Here is a 21,127-nt window from a genome sequence, read left to right as displayed (position 1 = left end):
CCTACTGCTTGCCAGACACTATACTAAGCCCTTAGGACCCAACTATAAACAAGGCAGACTTGGAATTTATAATCTAGTGTGAAAGGGGCAAAATTAACAGAATAACTGTGCTTACAATGAAGGTACTGAGATAATGAACAATGGTGAAGAGGGGCAAATGTGTTCTGGGAAAGACTCTCAGGGAGGCAACATCTCAAATGAGACCTGAAACTGCACGTGTTTACATGTTTGATTAATCTTTTCCTCTCCCAAAGCACCTAGCATTATGCCTTTCATACAGCAGTTAGTTGATATAGCTAGCATTCTTGGCCTCAATTTCCTCATTCCTGAAATGAACTGCTAAGATTCCTTCCAAACAGAAGTGTGTTGGTTTGAGGAGGGAAAAATCACATACCAATGAAATGGACGTGGGATAGGGGCAGTGGAAGGAAAAACTGAGTTCAGAAATGATAGCAAGACCCTAACTGTCTCAAGGGGAATCGAGAGCCTGAGCACTTAGTTGCCATCTGAGATGACAAGCGCCTTAGACAATAGTATATAAGCAGAAATCGTTCATTCATTCAGCTTAAGGAAACAACACAGACAGCTGAAGCAAGACAGGTTGAGGCGTGTGCTAGATTGCAATAAAAAACTCAATCCTCATTTTCCTGGGGACTCTCAGGGCGAGTGGCCGAGAAAGTCTCCCACTTCTCTTGCTGCCAGGGCAATCTGGGGAGATAGGAGAGAATCATGTTTCCCTTCCTTTTCAGTCCCGGGATGAGGTCGGCCACCAATCCCAGCTAGGGTTTGAGAGAATCACTCCAGATGATCAAAGGTAAGAGAACCGACCCTTCCTGGGGCGCCCCAGAAGGAGAAAGCTACATACGGTAAGTCATCTCTTTCCCTCCAGCAGTATCTCCTCCTCGGTCTCAGGTCCACCCAAATGGGGCTAAAAGAAGGGCAAGGCCCGGGATGGGACCTTCGCGGGTAACCTCCTCCACCCTCCCGGTACACAGCAGGGAGACAGGGCACCTTCGGAGCCGCTGTGAAAAATCGGCGATCTGAAGACGCATCCGCATCCCAAGGAAGAGAAGTGGAAGAGAAAGGAGAGGAGCCAAAGAAAGAAGTGTTAGTTCGAGAGGCAGACGGAGAGCGGAGCAAAGGAGGTTGCAGATGAAGGATCGCCGAGCCGGCTCTTACCGTCTGTGGGAGACGCCATCTTCCAACCCATGTCACGTGACGTGGCCAACCGTCGGCGGGAAAGCTAGGACCCATAAGCCACGCCCCCAAAGAGAAACCCAATCCCCAACTCGCAGTCGCGTCTCATTTCCCCGCCCATAGGGCAATCTGTGCTTAACCCCGCCCCCAGCGCTGGTCACACCCCCTCGCGCACCGCATGAGGTGGAGCGACTGCAAAATTACTGGAGGGTTTTATTTACTTTCTCCAATGACGGGGTGGGGCCGCAGTCATCGCGGTGGCCAATCGGGATTCCCAATTAGGGGGCGTCGTCCCTGTGGCTGAATACAGAGTACCCAAGTCAGGGGCGTCTTCCCAGCCCCTGCCAACAGAATTTGCTGAGGTGGGAGAGGGCCGAGAGATCTTTCACTTCTGACCAATCGCATGTCCTCCAAACTGGGCGTGGAGTCAGAGTTAGGGCGCGTGATTGGCTGGTCCTCTCCACCAATGAGGAGGTGCGGCAGGATGGAGAGGCGAAATCTGGCAGCCGTGTGCTTCTGGGAGTCACGGGCTGTAGAGGCTCCCCGAGGCGGAGAAGAGGCAGCTGAGAACCATGGCGGCGGTAGTGGCGGCGGCGGCAGTGAGGGCTCGGATCCTGCAGGCGAGTGAGGGTGGCGCCGAGGGGTCGCGAAGCTAGGAACTGTGTCCTTTCCGTCCACTCTCTGAGCCGACGACTTCTTGGCCCACCCTGCTGTTCCCATCTTACCTGTGCGGCCCTTGTCTCACTCTCCTCGCTCCGTAGCCGCCCTCGTTGGATGCAGCCCAGGACTAGCCCCCCCAGCCCCCCACCCTTTTACTCTTGGGCCTCCCCTCATCGGGCTCTGGCCCACTCCCCTCCTGCAGCCCTGCCCCGTTATTGCTGTGACACCTCTCTCGCCGCACACATTCTTTCTCCTCTGCACCTGCCCCCGACCGATCTCCTCTGTACGTGACACCTGTCTCCCCAGAAACTCCCCTCTGGTCACCTTTCTTAGAGCTCCTTCACCTGCCCTGTGCGTCCAGATCGTTCCCTTCCCCCACCGCACTTCACTGTCTATAATGCGAGCTCAGGGGTGGGGAGGAGGCCCACGAGGGGCGAGGGTCAGTGAATGAACTTTGAATCTCCTCCTGGAAGCGTACCGTAGGTCCCCCCACCCCCACCAAGAAGCCCGTTTCCCCGGCTGTGGCTATTTGTATTTTCCACAGGCCATGCGCTGTGTGCCCTTGCTTGCCGGCACTTTCAGTTAAACTTGCAGCCAAGTTACAGTGTTCCTGTTAGCGGTAAATAAGGACGCATATTTATGTTTGTTCCAAGCACGTGCACGGGACAAAACATCTCTAACACAGGTGATAGAAAATGGGAGCCAAGGAAGGCGAGAAGGGCAAGTCCCAAGCTCCTGCCCCCAGGTCAGCTCTTAGTGGCCAGGTCAGCAGTGCCCGTGGGGCGGGGGGGATTGGGTCCTCTGTGAAGCCAGCCTTAGAAGAGCTGCTGGAGCTACGGGAGCTCGTGCCCGAGGCCTGGGATTCTCTGACTGTTCAAGGCCTTTCCCCTGTTCTTCACAACCTAGCAAGGACTTAGAACATGAGGCAAGATTTACTGCAGTCAGCGTTCTCCACCCTGCAAGAAACAGCATTGCCCTTACTCATTAATCCAGCCTGGGAACTTGTTTATCTATATTGCTGGACGTTTCGATAATAATAGTATTTATCAGCTTTCAGTGAGTTCTACTGCATAGACTTATGCATTTTTAAGATTCTTAGCAGAGGCAGCAGAGGTTAATGTTTAAGTATGCTGTTTACTAGGATAGTGTGGAGAATGGGTTGGAAGCGTTTTTGTCAGATGGTCTGACTTCACTCATATATTTCTTGCTGTGATCCTAATTTTATTTTCCTAGTATCTTTTTTTAATAATGGGGAATCAGTTTCCACCCTGTAGTATTTTCCATTACTAACTTTTCTATGAACTCTTTGACTGAAATTGACTTTTGCCTACTTCCCCTCCACTCAGTCACACTGAGTCATTGACAGCTTTAAGAAGGTGTTTTGTCTTTTGCATCAAGAAGAAGAATCTCCCTTCCCATGTGCTTTATTTTGGAAACAGACACTATTTTCTGATTCATGTGAAGAAACTTCTAAGTTGGACTAGAAAAGAACAGAAATAGTCATTCTTAGCCAACTAATAGTTACTGTAACATGAAACTTTGATAAAGAGTAGTCTAGATCCTGGCAGTTATAAGTTTTAGAGGGCTATCAAAAGGGTGTGTAAAGGAGAGAGTTCATGTTTTCAGTTATTTAAAGTACACATTTAGTGGGTCTTCTCTGTTTTGGTGGCCAGTAAAATTGAGAACTTCTGCTCCTTGTGGTATTATCACTCCCATTCAGAAAACCAGTCTTAGGGAGTCTCAGTGACTTACCTCAGTGATATAGAAAGAGCACAGACTTCAATCATACTTGGATTCTATCTCAGCTTCACCACTTTCTAATTTTAAGAATATTTGTGAAGATTAGAATTAACAGATATAATAAAGTAAGTTACCTAACACTTAAGGCTAAGGTCATCCAAAATCTCTCAACTAGTAACTGAATTCGGAAATGAAGTCTTGGCTTCTCTTTCTGTGTCAGGCAGTCACCCCAGGCTTTGGGAAAGGAGCGGTAAATAAAATACTCACTGAAAGTTCCCCTATTGTAACGCAGTAATAAGTGCTAAACAATAAGAGTGCACAGGGTATTTGGGAAACAGACTCAACCTGTGCAATTCAGGAAAGCTTCCAAAATGGGTTGGCTCTGTCTGGGCTTGAGTCTTGCAAGACGAGCAGTCCTTTAGCCAAGAGGAGAAGGGATTTCCTGGTAAAGGAAATACCAAGTATGAAATAAATATCTAGAGAACAAGACGTTTGATGTGACTGGGCATAGGATAGTTTCTTCAGCAACAGTGCTAATGATTGTTTCTAGGGAAATGAAAAAAAGAAAGGATATCTAACCTGTCAAAAACTATGTGATAATGTTTTATTATACCAAATGCAGTGCCTTTTATGCCCTCTTGATAGCAGGGAGGCTGTGTGCAAGTGAAAATAAAACTAAGTGGCCTAGAATGCTCAAGCTGGCTGATCCATGCATTTTCTGCCCTATAAGAGAGTACACATGAAACAAAATTAATATCAAACGATTGGTGAGTACTCATTTTTTCATTCTGCAAAATATCACTAAGTGCTTACTCTATTCCAAAAATGGCGCGAGGGGCCAAGAACACAGTCATCTAGCAATCTAAGGGCATCATTTATTAGTATGAAAGGGAGAAAGAGTTAATAATTAAACAAGCTATTATTCCATAATGTGGTATGAGGAATAGAAGAACTCAGGTGTTTTATGAATTGCACCATCAGGTACTTAGCCTGGACTTGAGATTGACACTTAAAAACTTCCAAGTCTGTTCTCTCACTCTTAGGAGTTAACCTTGTTTCCCCCAATTCAGAGGAAACAGAAACGATCAAGTGAGAACCTCCTGAACTTCCTATTAACAAACCTGCAAATCTAACGTGTACCAACACCCAAAGTGATGGCTAAGCAGGGAGCAAAAGAGTAGGGGTAAGTCAAGCAAATGGATGAAACAATTCCAGGAAAGAGGAAGCAACATGTGCAAGGACAAAGAGAACACAAAACATGTTCCGAATGGCTGGGTCATAGAGCAAGGAGGAAAGTGGCAACCTATGAAATCAGAGAAGTAAAGATACTATGTAGAGACTTCTAAGCAACAAAAACATTTGTCTTTATCCCAAGAGTGGTGGCAAGTCATTGGAGGGTTTTAAACAAGGGGGTGATCTAACCAGATTTGTGTTTTAGAAAGATGCTCTGGTTAGGGGGTGGAAACTAGATTCAGAAAGTTTAAGATTGAAATCCAGGTGAGAGACAATGATGGTATAGACTGGGGTGGTAGCAGGAAGGGTAGAGAAAAAGGGGTGTATTCAAACACGGGAGAACAAATTGCCAGGACTTGTTTGATTTGCTATGAAGAGAAACAGAGTAGTTGGGTGACATTCAGGTTTCTGGTTGGGCAACTAGGTGAATAGTAGTCCCATTCACTGAAAGGTGGGCTATAGGAAGCAGAGCAGATTGATAGGAGGAAGATGAGTTCAGCTTTTTCAATATGTGCCTAAATTATATTGAAGTAGAGATATAGTGAAGACAGTTACGTGGGTATTACCTGAAGAGAGAGATTTGGGCATCATCGGGATCTAGGTAATTAAACCACAGAGCTGATGCGATCACTCAAGGAGAGTATGCAGAATGAAAAGAAAAGAAGGCCGAGGACCAAGCTTTGAGGACCTAACTCGATGTGACCAGGTAGAAGAGAATGTCAGCAAAGAAGGCAGACAAGTGGCCCAAGAGATAAAAGAGATACCAGGTGTCACAGATGACAAGTGAAAAGGGGGATCAGAAAGAAGGACGTGATTGACGTTGTGTTACATAAAATTTCCAAGGGCTAAGAGACCAAACAAAGAGTCTGATAATTCTATCATTACATAAAGAGGGTTTTTGTTGTTGTTGTTGTTGTTGTTTTCTAGAGATTTTATTGGAGGAGAACAGGACTTTATTGGGGAACAGTGTGTATTTCCAGGACTTTATTGGGAAACAGTGTGTTTTTCCCAGAACCCATCAGCTCCAAGTCAAGTTGTTCTTTCAATCTTAGTTGTGGAGGGCGCAGCTCAGCTCCAAGTCCAGTTGCCATTCGGTTCAATCTTAGTTGCAGGGGGCACAGCCCACCATCCCTTGTGGGAGTTGAACCGGCAGCCTTGTGGTTGAGAGCACATGCTCCAACCAACTGAGCCATCTGGCTGCCCGGGAGCTCAGCGGCACGTCGTTGTCTTCAATCTAGTTGCGGAGGGCGCAGCTCACTGGCACAGGTGGGAATCGAATTGGCAACCCTATTGCCCAGAGCTCGTGCTCTAACCAACTGAGCTACCCGTCTGCCCCCATAAAGAGTTTTTTAAGGGAACTGATATACGAGGCTCATCTTGGGTGACAGAAAGACAGCATGCATAGTCTCTGTACCCCGTGGAAGGCACTAAGGGGTTGTATAGGACAGGGCAGGATAGATGTGGATACTGGGGTGAGAGCGGCTCCAGATAAGGGGAAAATGCCTTGCATGCTTGTTTGGGGCAGGGCGATGGTCTGTTCCAAGAACCAGGATGCCTGGGGCAGAGGAGTGGGGTCAGTCAGTCCCTGAGGGGGTTTTTGGGAAAGAGTCGCTGTTCTGGCCACGCAGCAGTCACATGGAACAGTCTCTCCTCCACACCATGTCACCTCGTGAGAGCTCAAGTACAACAAGGAGTCCATGGGACGTAGAAAGTCACTGGTGTTTAGTCATGAAGCTTGGGGTAGATTGAGGAGTAAGCAGGAGAGGAGGAAATGAAAGTAATTAATATAAAGAACCCTTGCTATTGGATGGAGAGAGGTTTAAGGTACAGAAAAGAAAGGATATTTGATGGAAATGTTAGAGGGAGCAGGAAAGGTCGGCTTCAGAGCCCAGGTGCAGAAATTAGCCTCAGACTGGAGGGCAGACACCTCTTCAGTCAGCCCACAGGTATTGATAATCACCTCTGTCTTCCAGCCACTCTGTCCTCACAGAGCTTGCTAGCTATCTTCTCCATTTTAAGAGGGCGGAAGGCAAAAGGATGGGTCTAGTTGCAGGTCAATTTTGTAGGTTTGCTAGTAGGAAGTTGAGGAAGTTTTCATCTGATTGTTTCTGTTGCCTCTGAAATAGGAAAAACAAAGTCAGATCCTAAGAGTAAGAGGGGAAATAGCAGAGTTGGAAGTTCTAAAAGAATGGATAAGGTTTGAAATAGCAAGGAGTACTAGCAAATAAGTATTTATAATATAATAACATTTCTTGAGCACCAACTACTTGCTAGCTGTTTTTCATATCTCTACAGTCTTGATCATAATAACTCTGTAAAGTAAGTGAACAAGACGGATACAGCGCCTGCCCTCACGAAACTTAGTCTCTTGGGTAACAGACAAGTACCTAACTAAGTATTCACAACAAAGACCAATAAACCTGATAGCGGAAGTGCTGGCGGCTGTGGGAGTACAGAAAAAGGGACACCTAACCTAGTCTGACGTGGGGGATAGTCAGGCAATATAGCTGCCCAGTGAACCTTTCTTTTGTTCAGTAGATATTTATTGAACACCTACTATGTGCCGGGTTGGTATTGAGAACATGGCTACAAATAAGACACAGTGGGCTCCAGGGAAGTGTTGGTGATTTGAAATCGCTTTTGTGGGGAATGGAAGAGGAAGCAGACTAGGCATTTGGAAGGATTGTCTGCTGGTCCAAAAGACCAGCACTGTTTCCTGTAAACAGTGCTGAAGGTGCACAGACAAATTGTACTTCATAGAGCTCTAAACTTTTTGATTAACATGGTCTCTCTTCAGATAAAACAATAGATTATTATTAGATTGTAGCTTTTATATTCGAGTTCCAAGTATTTTAAATTACTCACTTTGATTAGACTTGAATATTTCTTAAATCAACTTCCATAGCATATATACAAACTATATTTTTGGACTTATTTTATTGTAACTGATCCCCCTCCCAATTTTCTGATTACACCCTATTAAAATATTACCTACATGACACATTTTTTCTTATTAGGTACATGTGACATTTTTAAAAATAGCTTTATAGAAATAAAATTGGCATAAACTCTATATAGTTAAACTGTACAACTTGATAAGTTTTAATATTTGTATACACCTGTGAAAACATCATCACAATCAAGTTAATGAATATATCCATACCTCAAAAAGTTTCTTTCTTACCCTCTCTTCTCTGCTTCCCCTATCATCTTTAGGCAACCACTGAGCTGCTTTCTGATACTACTGATTCGTTTGAATTTTCCCGTTTTATATAAATGGAATCATACACTATGTACTCTTTTTATGTCTGACTTCTTTTACTCAATACATTTATTATAATTATCCATATTGTTGCATCTATCAATAATTCATTCTTTTTTATTGCTGAGTAGTATTCCAATATATGGATATACCATATTAGTTTCCCTATTCACCCATCCAGTGGTGGACATTTGGATTGTTTCTTAGTTTGGGGCTATTACAAATAAAGCTCTTATGAACATTTACATTCAAGTATTTGTATGGGCATATTATACTTATATTTGATACTTGGTTATATAGCACCTTATATTCAACACCTATTGTGTTAGATACCATGTTAAGTGTTTCCATATTGTTAGATTTATGGTGACAACATTTTCCAGGCCAAAAATTAGGAAAGTAAACTAATGACAAAAATATATATATATTTTTAAATCAGGACAGTCCTAGAAATTGAGGACATGATCATTATGGCTTATTGTTTTCTCATAGTCTCATGTCTTTCTTCTTTAAAGACTATATGACCCTTGAGAGCAAACATCAAGTCCTTTTTCAAATACCCGCAATAACTAGTATAATGTTAAGCCAATAGTAGCCATTCACTAAGTTTTTAATAATTTTCTGCTCTCATTTATCAAAATAATCATTCTTTTACTTCACAGGTTTCTTCCAAGGTGCACTCCACTTGTTATCCAGCATCCTTTTTCTCTTCTTCTTCAGTGGTGAGTTTATTTGCCATTAAAGATTGACTTTTGAGAAGGAATTCAGTATAATTTTTGGTTATTCCCATTTATCTTCTTTACCTAATTGTGATCAGAGTATATGTGAAACTTTCTATCTTGGTTTTCTTATTTAATATTATATCTATTACACTGTAAGCATTTTCAGTATTACAAGATGGTCTTTATACATGGTTATGATTTTAATAGCTGCATAATATTCCATCAAGTAGATATAAACTGAGTTAGCTAATAATTTCCCCATATAACATTTAGATTGTTTTCAGTTTTCAATATTATAAAACACACATTTATTTATAGTTTTTTCCTTCTTTTAGATTGTCTCTCTTCTGAAATAGGATTACTGTGTTAAAAGCTACAAACATTTTCATGGCTTTCAGAAGTTTGGTCGACCCTGCCAGATGGTTGGCTCTTTTTGACAACCTTTCCAGTTGTTTTTACGGACCTGTCTGTCAGCTATTTGCAGTACCTAAAATTTAATAAGGACTAGTGCTAAAAATCCTTTCAATATAGAAGCATGCATACACTGTAACACAGTAGCCCTTCATCTGTTTTGATCCACAGACCCCTTTGAAAATTTAATGAAATTAAGCTACTTCTCAGAAAAAACTGCACACAGATAGGAACATTGAAAAAAAATCTTTTAATCATAAAGGTAAGACATTATCATGGCATTGTGGCAGAAAGTCAGCTGCTTTTTTAGTACTAACTTTACAGTGATGTGTTTATTTCCAAGGTGAACTCCACTTCACATGAAGTTCCACTGTGTTTGGCTGGAAATTTCCCAACTTCAGAGAGATCACAGTATTAAGAGGCTCTAGTCACATCTTAGCAAACACTATAAACAAGTATATTGTGTATCTCTTTCCTAGTGGTAACATTTCTAGAGATTGTTATCAACCTGAATTCCTTCCTTTTTGTGAAAGGGAAAGACATAAGTAAAGCAATTAACTAATACAAGTTGTTTTCTTGTTTTTTGTTTTTCCCCAGCCAACTGTAAAGCTCTTCATTGATGGGAAATTTGTTGAATCCAAAAGTGACAAATGGATAGACATCCACAACCCAGTAAGCAAAGCTGCTTAAACTGACTAGCCTAGAATTCTGGGAACATGGTGGGAAAGTGGGGACCTGGATGTCTATCATGAAGCACATAGTGCCTCCTCTTTGACGAGGTGAAAATGGAGAGGTGGGGCAGGGGCAGAGGTTGATCTGCTGCTTTTTCCCATCAGGCCACCAATGAGGTCATCGGTCGGGTCCCTCAGGCCACCAAGGCTGAAATGGATGCAGCCGTTGCTTCCTGCAAACGTGCTTTCCCTGCATGGGCAGACACTTCAGTATTGAGCCGTCAGCAGGTTCTACTCCGTTATCAACAACTTATTAAAGAAAACTTGGTAAGAAGTCTGAATGGTATCATTTTCCAAATTATTGCCTAGAGGATGCTTGTCACACCCATAGTGGCCCTTTGAGCTGCACTCCTTCACCCTACAATTCAGAGAGACATAGATCATGGCTCTCTCCCTTGTACTACTTCTCCCCCAGTTTTGTTCTTCCTTGGTTGCCTGAGAAACTAAAAGGAAGCACATCCTTGCATTGCTTTCTATTTGTATGTTTTCTCTCTAGAAAGAAATCGCCAGGATCATCACGCTGGAACAAGGGAAGACCCTAGCTGACGCTGAAGGAGATGTATTTCGAGGCCTTCGTAAGCTGGGAGTCCCTCCTGGGGAGTTTCAGGGACCTTTGAAAAGGAGCAAAGGAAGATGGGAGGAAGGCAATATCTCAGAATGGGGGACTGCTTCTTCCTTTATGTAGATTTTGTTATCCCCTAATATCTGTTTTAATATTTGTGGGAAATGGCAATATTTCTTAGGGATCTATGAAATTGGTTTACTTCATTCTTTGTTTTACTCAAATGATCTTCAGTAGCTATGTACATTTCACTGTCTTTTTCCCAATTAGAGAATCTCATTTTGCACAACCCCTTCTTATGGAAGGGCAAATTAGTGTTTCTTCCCTTTGTCATTGGCCTGAGCATGACAAAGCTAAGCAGTGTGGGCAGTTGATGGCCTGACTACTTCTTCTGTGTTGCAGAGGTGGTTGAGCATGCCTGTAGCGTGACATCCCTCATGCTGGGAGAGACCATGCCATCCATCACCAAAGACATGGACCTTTATTCCTACCGCCTGCCTCTGGGCGTGTGTGCAGGCATTGCTCCATTCAATTTTCCTGCCATGATCCCCCTTTGGATGTTTCCCATGGCCATGGTATGTGGAAATACCTTCCTAATGAAGCCTTCAGAACGAGTCCCCGGAGCAACTATGCTTCTTGCTAAGTTGCTCCAGGACTCTGGTGCCCCTGACGGAACACTGAACATCATCCATGGACAACATGAAGGTAACCGCCCTTCGGTACATGACACTTAATCTGGCTTCAGAAAAATCAAGGTGTAGAGTGGTGATGGGGTATTTTAGAATGAGGAACCTAGGGAGGAAGGGATTTACCAATAGTAACCTCCATGTTTGAAGGTGATTTTGTTTGTTGACTGTTTTGCCATCACCGTGTGCTATGTAACTAACTGGGGAGTAGCAGTGCTTGTTGCCTTACAGAATACATTGGGACAAAGAAATGTGGATTAGGGCAAGACACAGATAAGATTTAAGAGAAAGTTTTCACTTCAATATTGAGAGAATGTATGAGGATATTTCACTCAGAGAATTTATGGACCTCAGAGACTGAAGGCCTTCTAAGTCATACAATAATAGCAACTACTTAAAAAGTGCCTCTATATTTCAGGCACTGTTCCTAGTGCCTTTCATATGTTATCTTATTTAATCTTTACAACAACCCTTTGAGATAGGTACTATTATTTTTCCATTTTACAGATAAGAAAATTGAGGCATAATGAAGTTAAGTAATTTGTCCAAAGTCACACTGCTAGAAACTGTCAAAACCAGGATGTGTGTACCCAGGAACGCTGACCCTGGTTTTTACTTTTAAATACAGTCATGTGGCGCATAATGACATTATGGTCGATGACAGACCATATATACAACAGTGGTCCCAAAAGAATATGATGGAGCTGAAAAATTCCTGTCACCTAGTGACATCGATGCCATCGTAATGGTACAGCATAATCTTACTCACATGTTGTGGTGATGCAGGTGTAAACAAACCTGCTGCACCGCCAGTTGTATAAAAGTATAGCACATAGTTATGGACAGTATACACTGCTTGATAATGATAATGACTATGTAACTGGTTTATATATTTACTACAGCATACTTTTTTGTTGTTATTTTAGAGTATACGCTTTCTACTTAAAAAAGAAGTTTGCGGTAAACCAGTATGCCGTGTTATGCCGGGAGCATCATCATACATCTCATGTTTACTGTGTCTGTTGATTGTATCATCCTCTCTTATGTTTGATTTAATCTCGTGTTTTGTACAGAGACATGTTGTAGAGGCTTGTAGCCTAGGAGCAATAGGTTACATCATACAGCCTAGGTGTATGTACCATCTAGGTTTGTATAAGTGCATGCTAGGATGTTTGCACGACAAAATCACCCCATGACGAACTTCTCAGAATGCGTCCCCGTCGTTAAGTGGCGCATGACAGTACTATGCTATGTCGTCTCTCACAGGGATGCACAGTAGTATCTGAGAGTCCCAGGAAGTAGTGACAGTTGAGGAAATATCACATCCTTAAAGGACAAAAGGAAGTGCTGAGTATTGAAGGGCTGTTGTAACCTTCAGAGTTAGGAGTGGAAATTCTAGAACAGCAAATGAGAAAAAATAATGAAAGGGGAGGGGCTAAATAGAATTTGTAGTTTAAGGAATTAAGAGAAGAAAGAAAGAGAGAACTTCAAAATGGGAACCCAGGATAAAAACACAAAAATCTGAAAACTTCTCCTTTATAGCAGTGGGAAAAGGGGAAATTGCCATGTTGAGAAGCCATTTGTTCCTTTGCAGTGATCATGTATTTTCTTCTTAAAGCTGTGAACTTTGTTTGCGATCATCCGGATATCAAAGCAATCAGCTTTGTGGGATCCAACCAGGCAGGAGAGTACATCTTCGAGAGAGGGTCAAGACATGGCAAGAGAGTTCAAGCCAATATGGTGAGTTCTTATTCCTTTTTTCCCCTCAAACTCTGTTATACGTATTAAAATTACCCAGAAACAGCCCTGCAGCAGAGGGGCCACTCATTTAATGCCAGTGTTTCTTTATTCCCATTTCATCCTATCTTTCCTTTAAGGATGAACTCTGTGATGAGTTTTATTCTAAGTCACTTTAATTATCTCTTCTCATATACTATGAATCTTGGTGCCAAAGGGCACATTTCTCCATGAGAATATTATTCGAATTCTTTGTGCTTTAGCAATTAACAGTTGAATTCTGGTTCTGGCCCTGTTTGTTTCTTCCTTCATACCATGCTTTTCTAGCCCTTTATCCTTCCTTCTTTTAAGGCATATCATAACTACTCATGTCAAAATATAATCTTCCCTGAGTCCAGGCTATTTAAAGCACTGGAAAGTGCCCAATATCCCAGTATGAGGTGTGTCCTTTACTTGGTTGCAGTTTTGCTGTTCTCTTACTAGCTCCTTGTCAAATACTTTGCAATACTTTGATACTAAATATAAAGGCCAATTGCTATTTTCTCACCGTTCCGCTAATGTTGCATAAACAATAGCCATCTATGCACAGGCTTGGAAACTTCATGATATGCCCACTGATTTCTTTTCATGGCTAAATGTATTTTGGCCAGTTTGACTTAAGTCCCTCCCAGTTTGCTACTAATTTATTCAGTAAATTCTGTATCTAACAGTAAATTATGTATAATGGGATAGTAATAAAATTAAGTAGCGAACATGGTATTTATCCACACACTCAATTATAGTTGTATCTGGAAACATGTATGGAAATAACCGTATGTTATCCTATAGAGAAGTTCATGAGGCTTTGTGTCGAGAAGCAAACCAATCTGGGGAACCTCTGTCCAGAAACTGTTTATCAGGAGAGGTCTATCTCCTTTTTTGCCTTGCAGCTGGCTACTGGCATTATTATTGGCAGCTCCTTTGTTTACACTGCTTGCTCTTCATGTAACTGGAAACCCTACCAGACAAATTCTTTCCAATCTAACTTAGGAAAGAGAAGGGAGTTTTCCTTGATTCCTGGATGCAGTATTTAGCCTATCAGTTTGATATGTGATGATTGGGGCTCATTTTCGTTTGTTTTGATCTAAATGAACACCTAGCAGCTTGTCAGCTGAGAAAGTGAAAAAAAGTAACCTGGAAACTTGCTCAGTGTTACCAAGACTTTAGCAGTATAAAATAATAAAGCTCTCCTCAAAGTAACAAAGGATAAATTCTCTAGTCCTTACCTTAAATTCTCATTTGAAATCTCAGATTCTTTGCCTAATTTCTCAGCCTAATTGTATTTTGCCAAGGAAGATTCATGTACTTTCTGTATTTCCTTAGGGAGCCAAGAACCATGGGGTAGTCATGCCAGATGCCAATAAGGAAAATACCCTGAACCAGCTGGTTGGAGCAGCATTTGGAGCTGCTGGTCAGCGCTGCATGGCTCTTTCAACAGCGATCCTTGTAGGAGATGCTAAGAAGTGGCTGCCAGAGCTGGTGAATCGTGCCAAAAACCTGCGAGTCAATGCAGGTAATCAGTTACCTGCCTAGCTCCTTTAGACTCTGCATCCATGGCACTAAGCTCTTGGTTTTAGCATTGCCTTTTCTTACCATTGCCCCTCTTTACACTGTACTTGTCATTTGGATTCATCTTTAGTTGGCAGTCATAATTTTAAGTTAATGAAGACCTTAAACACTTTTGTGTTGTTTTACAGGAGACCAGCCTGGAGCTGATCTTGGCCCTCTGATCTCCCCCCAGGCCAAGGAGCGAGTCTGTAATCTGATTGATAGTGGAAGTAAGGAGGGAGCCTCCATCCTTCTTGATGGTCGAAAAATTCAAGTCAAAGGCTATGAAAATGGCAACTTTGTTGGACCAACCATCATCTCAAATGTCAAGGTGAACAGCTCTGGATTATTTATTTCACAAATACAGGAGCTGAAGGCTCTGTAAGGCTATGGAATCTCATCCCTCCAGTTTATAAATGAAGACATGTAATGACTAGAGACCTTCTCTCTTTAGGGGATTACTCAGTTATTTTTCCTAGGGTCTGAATGAGTCTCCCCTCTCACTGCCAATCTCTTTCCTCTCTACCAGCAGTCGGCAAACTTTCCATATTTCCATAAATATTTTTGGCATTGCAGGGCTATATCATCTCTGTTGCAACTACTCAACTCTTGACATTTTAGTGTGAAAGTAGCCATTAACATTGTATGGCTGTGTTCCAATAAAACTTTATTTATGGATAATGGAGTTCTAATTTCAAATAATTTCACATGTCATGATTGATATTTTTTTCAGCCATTTAAAAAATACAGAAATCATTCTTAGCTTGTTGGCTGTTCAAAAACAAGCAGCAAGCCACATTTGGCCCACAGGCCATAGTTTGCCAACCCCTATCTTATATTATACTTGTTACTTATGTGTTTAATGTTAATTTTTTCTTCCTACTCCTTCTTGCTGCCTAGCTTATAGCTATTGCAGTGTCTCTCTCCATCAACATATCAATCACCCAGTATTTATTACCTACTGTGTGCCTTAAATTTAGCTGCATCTTCACCAGACAGTGACAAAAGAAAAAGAATTGATCTGTCAATTTTTATTTATCAAAATTCTGAAAGTCTCTCAGCTAAAATTAATGACTAAATTGAGTTTAGGAGGGTTTGTTTTTTGAAATACATATGTCCCCACTAAGCCTACTATAATCCTGAATAATTGAGTTGAATGTAAGCAGAGTAGAAATTATGAAATTTCTTGCCACAGAACCATAGAGGAAAACTCCACCTAGCTGCAGTAGTGAAGGATGTTTTGAATGTTTAATGTGACCTGATATCAAAATATGAATATACAGACTCATTTGGGAGGCAAAGGAGTGAATGAGAATGGATTGTTTATGTTACAGAAAACTTAACACAGGGTTTCTTTAAACAGAAAAATTCTCCTGTGATGCTTTTAATATACATTTTATTTATAAAATATGGATTTTCATGTAACTTTTCAGTAACATAACAATTGTATAAACAAGTTATACAAGTATAAAAGAGGAAGCTAGTGATGGGTCATGGGACCTAAAAATATAGTGCTTAAAGGAAAGGACTACAGTTGTCCTTGATAGGAATTTCAAGCTGTTTATGTGATTGGTCATGTGCAAGATGGAACACAGCAAGAAAGGATTTAAAATGAAAAGAGATTGCTAACATGAAAGCTGTCCATGTAAACAGTGGGTAATAAAGTACCAAATAAGCATTAAATACTGACTTTTCTGGTTGCATCACTCCTGGCAGCCAAATATGACCTGTTACAAAGAGGAGATTTTTGGTCCAGTTCTTGTGGTTCTGGAGACAGACACTTTGGATGAAGCCATCAAGATTGTAAATGACAACCCATATGGAAATGGAACTGCCATCTTCACCACCAATGGAGCCACTGCTCGGAAATATTCCCACTTGGTGGATGTCGGACAGGTTTGTGAACAGATTTTTAGGAGGTTCTTGTAGCCATTTACTGTTTGCCATCTAAAGGGAGATGGTAAAAAGTGATCAGTCGCTGCCCCTCTCATCTCTCACAATGCCCCATTTCTTCCTAAGGAATAAAAGTTCATGGGATGGAGATGAGGTGAAGGTGGGTATTTAAAATTGGTCTCTGGTGCCAGCATTTGTGCTTCTACATGGAGAGCTCCTTTGTCTGAGTCCTTTCCTTGGTATGTGATGTGGATTTGTTCTGCTTTAGGTGGGTGTGAATGTCCCCATTCCAGTGCCTTTGCCGATGTTCTCATTCACGGGCTCTCGATCTTCCTTCAGGGGAGACACCAATTTCTATGGCAAACAGGTAACTTTAAGTTTTAAAACCCAGTTTTCAAGAAACTTTCTTGAACATATTCAGGAACAAAGATTCTACAAGGAAAGGCCAGCCAGTAGCTTCTGTGGGGTCATATGTTGCTCAGCAGTACTTGTCAGTAGGTTCCCTAGAAAAGATTTAAAAGTTAACAAAATTTTGCCAAAGCTGTTGCTTGCTGAATAACTCAAAGCAACAAAGTTTTGGGAAAAGAGCATTAAGGAAGTGCAAGCCTGCATCTATGTCCTTTCTTCTGCCTGGGCCCCTCTTTCTGCCTCCCCCCTTTCATTTGACTAACTCTTAATGACCTGTCATGTCTCAGTATCAAGAGTGGACTCCTCCGGAAAATCACCTCTGACCACCAGCAGCCCCATCCTCATGCTGGGTTGGGGGTGCCCTCATGTGCTCCCCACTGCAAGTATATCTCCTGTAATAGTCATTCATTTACACCAAAGTTCATTGAGCAGCTTCTTTGTACCAAACACTATTCTAGACAGTACAGACACAGCACTCAAGAGGAAAAAGAAGGCATATCCAGAACCGAGTTGTGCAGGTTCAAACTGCAGCTCAGCCAGTTATTAACTCTGTGACCTTGGAGGATACCCTCTCTGTGCCTCAGGTTTCTTCATCTGTAAAATGGGAATAACAACAGTACCTATATGTCAGAAGGTTATAAGGATTAAATGACCACTATTCCACATCCTTCAGCAGGTGCATGTATCCTAAGGCAGGAACGGGCATGGCATGTTCAAACAGCAGAAATGGGCTGGAGCACAGTGAGTGAAAGAGTAAGACAGTGGTAAGAGATGAGGGTGGAGAGGTAGGCAGGGGCAAGTCGTGTAGGACTCTTGAAGCCATGTTAAGAAGTCCTCATCACACTGTAATTATTGTTTATCTGCAGCACCTGGCACAGAGTAAGTGCCAAAACATGTGTTGAGAAAAATGAGCTGGTGGAAGTTCTTTGTAGTCCCACAGAAATACAACCATTTTGGAGCCTTCAGTAATAAATTACATTTTTTTCTATACAGGTCTACCTCTTATAGATAAAAAAAAAAATTAACAGTGGGATTGCATAGCAGAATATGACAATGTGGCCAACTGGTTGAGAAAAAACTGGTTATTTGGAGGCTGATTACATAGTTTGTGCATTAGTCACAGCTTTTGCAAAATTAACTAGTTTGACACCATTAACAAAAATGTATAAGTTACTCTGGTAGGTGAGGCTTATTGGAGAAAAAGACTGACCTCACACATTCAGTCTTAAATCCTTAGGTAATTAAATTGCTATTTTTGCATTCTGGAAAAAAGACATGAAAGTATCATTCTTAGACAGTAAAATTCAAACTTTAGTTGTATCTTATTTTAAAAATATGTAATCTCTAAATTTTTTTCCAACATACTTTTAATAACATGGCCCAGATTTTGTCAAATAATTCTAGAAGAGTATTTTAAGCAAACTAGTATGTTTTCTCCTGACAATGTCTTTCTAGCTTGCTAGTAATTTGGTGATTAAATCTTTACAATGTATTCTCTTTTGCTTAAGCCTATTCTTACAGAATAAACTGTGTATATATAAAGCAAGTATGCTGAATTTTTTTTGGCTCACATGTTATAGGTGATTTAGAGGTCAATGTGTATAATATCAGACATTTTACTTTAGATTTGTAAGATATTTTGGGTTTTACTACTTCAGTATTTTTACTACTTCAGCTGTTTATCACTGACAGCTGTCAGAAAATGGCCTAATATATATTTCATTCCCTTATTCCTTTTTCTTCTTCATGGGAAGGAGAGAAAAACTAACAATTATTGAACAGCAGTTACTTTGCTGGGATGTTTGTATGCCATTTCATTTTCCCCTCACGTTGCTATGAGGTGGGCTTTATGTTAAAGATAAGGCCCAAGGTTAAACAGCAGTCAACGAGGAGCAGAGGCAGGGTTTGAGCCATGTCTCAATGAGGCCTTAGAGCACATGATATTCAGCTCTACCAACAGAATGACCTGCAAGTTTAACAAATTACATTGTTCAATTTTTCCATTGAGCTGCTAATGATCTTGGCTAGTTTCAGCATAATAAGAACTAAGATTTGACTGTTTACTATGTGCTAGGTATTATGCAAAACGTTTTAGATAAATGTACATGAATATATTAATTTTAGTTGCCCCTAAGTTCCTTAAGAAGGAGCCTGAGTAGCACTTTACAGCACTTCCTTCAAAAGTTGATTAAAAAGAGGAATCACGAAACCTCCCAGAAATACATGCTAACTCTGTTTCTCTCCCCTTTTTTTCCCATTGTTCTCTTTAGGGCGTTCAATTCTACACTCAACTGAAGACCATTACTTCTCAGTGGAAAGAAGAAGATGCTACTCTTTCCTCGCCTGCTGTAGTCATGCCAACCATGGGCCGTTAGAAATAAGTTTGTTCCAGACTCAGTCCATCCTGAGTAATCTCCCTTTTTTCTTGACCAATTTAATTTTCCAACTTTGCTCAGACCAGATCCCTAGGAATGGAATACCTTGAACTAAAATCTCTCTTAGAATTATTAGCCCCTGCACAGTTGCTAGGGAGACTCCTAGTATACCTAGTGTAACACGGGAGCCAGATTTTTACTTACTCTTCATACTTCTGTTTTTGAGGTAACTGCTGTTCACTGTGAAATGCTTATCTGGAAGGAGAGCTTAGACCTGTTTCCTAAAAATTCCCCCCTGTTCTGATGACTTGAAGGAAGGGAAGATTATGTAAAGAAGACCTTCCATAGTTGGAAGAGGAACTCTTGGATGGGGAAATAGGACAGATAAAATTCACCCTTTGCTGGATCCTCAAACACAGGCCCACGTAAGTGCCAGTGTGGGGGATGCCCTGCCAGGCTGTCCTGAGCCTCTCCCACACTACAAAAGATACACATCGTCCGTTTCTACTTATCCCACGGTTGTGACAACTGCTTCTTTTTGCTGCATGCCACTTTCTCCTAGTGACTCATGACCACTAAATTCTATCATTGTTACTGTTCCTGCTTCTTAAAATCACTTCTCAAGGATACCTCAGTATGCATTGGATAAATCGACTTTTTGTTGTGTGTGCCAAATGTTAAATTTCCAGGTTTGCTTCAGCAATCATTAACTAATGCTTTAGTCATTAATTCAGATGCCAGTAGGTTTTTGTTGTTGTTGTTGTCTTTCTCTTTAGAAAACCATTTCAAAAGTTACTTTAGGCCCAGAAATCAAGGGCTGTTTCAACCATGAAAGTGGGCAAGCCTCTTGCCTTAAGCAAGTCTAACCTGATAGTCATTCTCGAATTTTTTCTGTTGTTCTTTCCTCTTGCCTGCATTTCTCATTAGTGATACTTTTTAATAAAAGAACTCTTACTATAGAGTAATTGACTGGGGTCTAAGAAATTTTAAAGCTTTCATGACATAAAATAGTAAAAAAAAAAGCTTTGACAGATTCTTTTGCTACCATTAATTCAACTGTCTATATGCTTTTTGGTTCTGAAGTTGATGTGCTAAACAGAATAGCTTCTATCTTTTTGCTCTACACCCCAACTGAATCCTGTCTTTTTGATGTGGTTTTCACCCAGTGAACTCGGAGAAGGCTTCTGGCTCTGATGCGGTAACCTCTGGTCCTCAGCCAGATAACTTAGGTCATTTATTTTTATTCGTCCCTGTTAGTCACATGGATAATGCTAGCCTACTCCAGGGAGGTTATTCAGTGAATTAAGGATAGTGAAATCTTTGAAAATGTTTGTGCACTCTGGATTTTAGGCTTATTACTACTACCTACATACAATGTCAAAATCTTCAATCACTTAAGGTGACTGGAACTTTAGTAAAATACATTTATGACCCTACTGGGTCTTCCTTTTTTTTCTTTTTTTAGATTTGCCTTCCTAAAGGTGAGGCAATAGAAATTTATAGAATGCCCCTTGTTTTATCTCTTATCACAGCTTGCAACTGATAGTGATATTTAATTCAATCCAACAATTACAGGCTGGATTGAATAAAAGGTCATGTTGTCTAAATTCCAAGTGGAATTAAATATGATCACAGAGACTCCTAAATTTTCCTTACATTTAAGGGAAATCTTTTTTAAAAAATGCTAATCAGCATTGTTTCTCTGATTGGAATCAACTCATTTGGCTAACTACTTGCTACTTAGAAGTTTCTTATTTCTTATATGGAAAAAAATATGTAGTTATGTTTATGCTAGTAGCAGCTAAAAAATTCAGTATTTTCTTTTATTTTTGCTCTGATGTGGCCTCATTTAAAATTTCTCTGATTCTACACTGTACTGATTATGAATGACAAATTACAAATAAAAAACTCTTAAAAAGAAAA

The 21,127-nt window shown here is 41.1% G+C and overlaps 2 protein-coding genes across 10 annotated transcripts in view; one reads left to right on the top strand and one right to left on the bottom strand.

Moving 5' to 3' along the window:
- LIN52 (lin-52 DREAM MuvB core complex component) overlaps positions 1-1,385 on the bottom strand; it is a 98,202-nt gene extending 96,817 nt beyond the window's left edge. Inside the window, exons 1-2 of one of the 6 annotated variants that reach the window (XM_081049425.1) lie at positions 1,180-1,385; positions 866-1,040 (exon numbers count right to left, since the gene is read on the bottom strand). In XM_081049425.1, coding sequence (XP_080905551.1) covers positions 866-875 — 10 coding nt within the window. In that variant the 5' untranslated portion in view covers positions 876-1,040; positions 1,180-1,385. The remainder of the gene's footprint in view (positions 1-865; positions 1,041-1,179) is intronic. The other 5 variants (XM_081049428.1, XM_081049426.1, XM_081049423.1 and 2 more) reach the window with 5 other exon arrangements.
- A 293-nt stretch (positions 1,386-1,678) lies between these two features.
- On the top strand, positions 1,679-21,117 carry ALDH6A1 (aldehyde dehydrogenase 6 family member A1). Of its 4 annotated transcripts, XM_081049041.1 has the most exons (14): positions 1,679-1,817; positions 8,755-8,814; positions 9,823-9,897; positions 10,062-10,223; positions 10,453-10,531; positions 10,921-11,132; positions 11,172-11,223; positions 12,823-12,944; positions 14,304-14,493; positions 14,678-14,859; positions 16,245-16,424; positions 16,690-16,788; positions 19,100-19,237; positions 19,431-21,117. In XM_081049041.1, the coding sequence occupies exons 1-13, from the start codon at positions 1,770-1,772 to the stop codon at positions 19,202-19,204; spliced, it is 1,566 nt and encodes a 521-aa protein (XP_080905167.1). In that variant the 5' UTR covers positions 1,679-1,769; the 3' UTR covers positions 19,205-19,237; positions 19,431-21,117. The 4 variants fall into 4 exon arrangements, with proteins under 4 accessions (XP_080905167.1, XP_080905166.1, XP_080905165.1 ...); XM_081049040.1 differs by having other exon boundaries at positions 19,100-21,117; XM_081049039.1 differs by having other exon boundaries at positions 10,921-11,223.
- Positions 21,118-21,127: the final 10 nt, after the last annotated feature.

This window comes from Rhinolophus hipposideros, assembly GCF_964194185.1.
Source record: "Rhinolophus hipposideros genome assembly, chromosome: 5".
Taxonomy (NCBI): domain Eukaryota; kingdom Metazoa; phylum Chordata; class Mammalia; order Chiroptera; family Rhinolophidae; genus Rhinolophus; species Rhinolophus hipposideros.
This window is presented reverse-complemented; position numbering and strand designations above follow the sequence as displayed.

Coding starts and splice junctions, on each gene's coding strand:
- ALDH6A1 (XM_081049039.1), top strand. CDS start 1,770: ATGGCGGCGGTAGTGGCGGCGGCGGCAGTGAGGGCTCGGATCCTGCAG. Junction 11,224..12,822: donor CATCCATGGACAACATGAAG/GTAACCGCCCTT, acceptor TTCTTCTTAAAG/CTGTGAACTTTGTTTGCGAT. Junction 12,945..14,303: donor AGAGAGTTCAAGCCAATATG/GTGAGTTCTTAT, acceptor GTATTTCCTTAG/GGAGCCAAGAACCATGGGGT.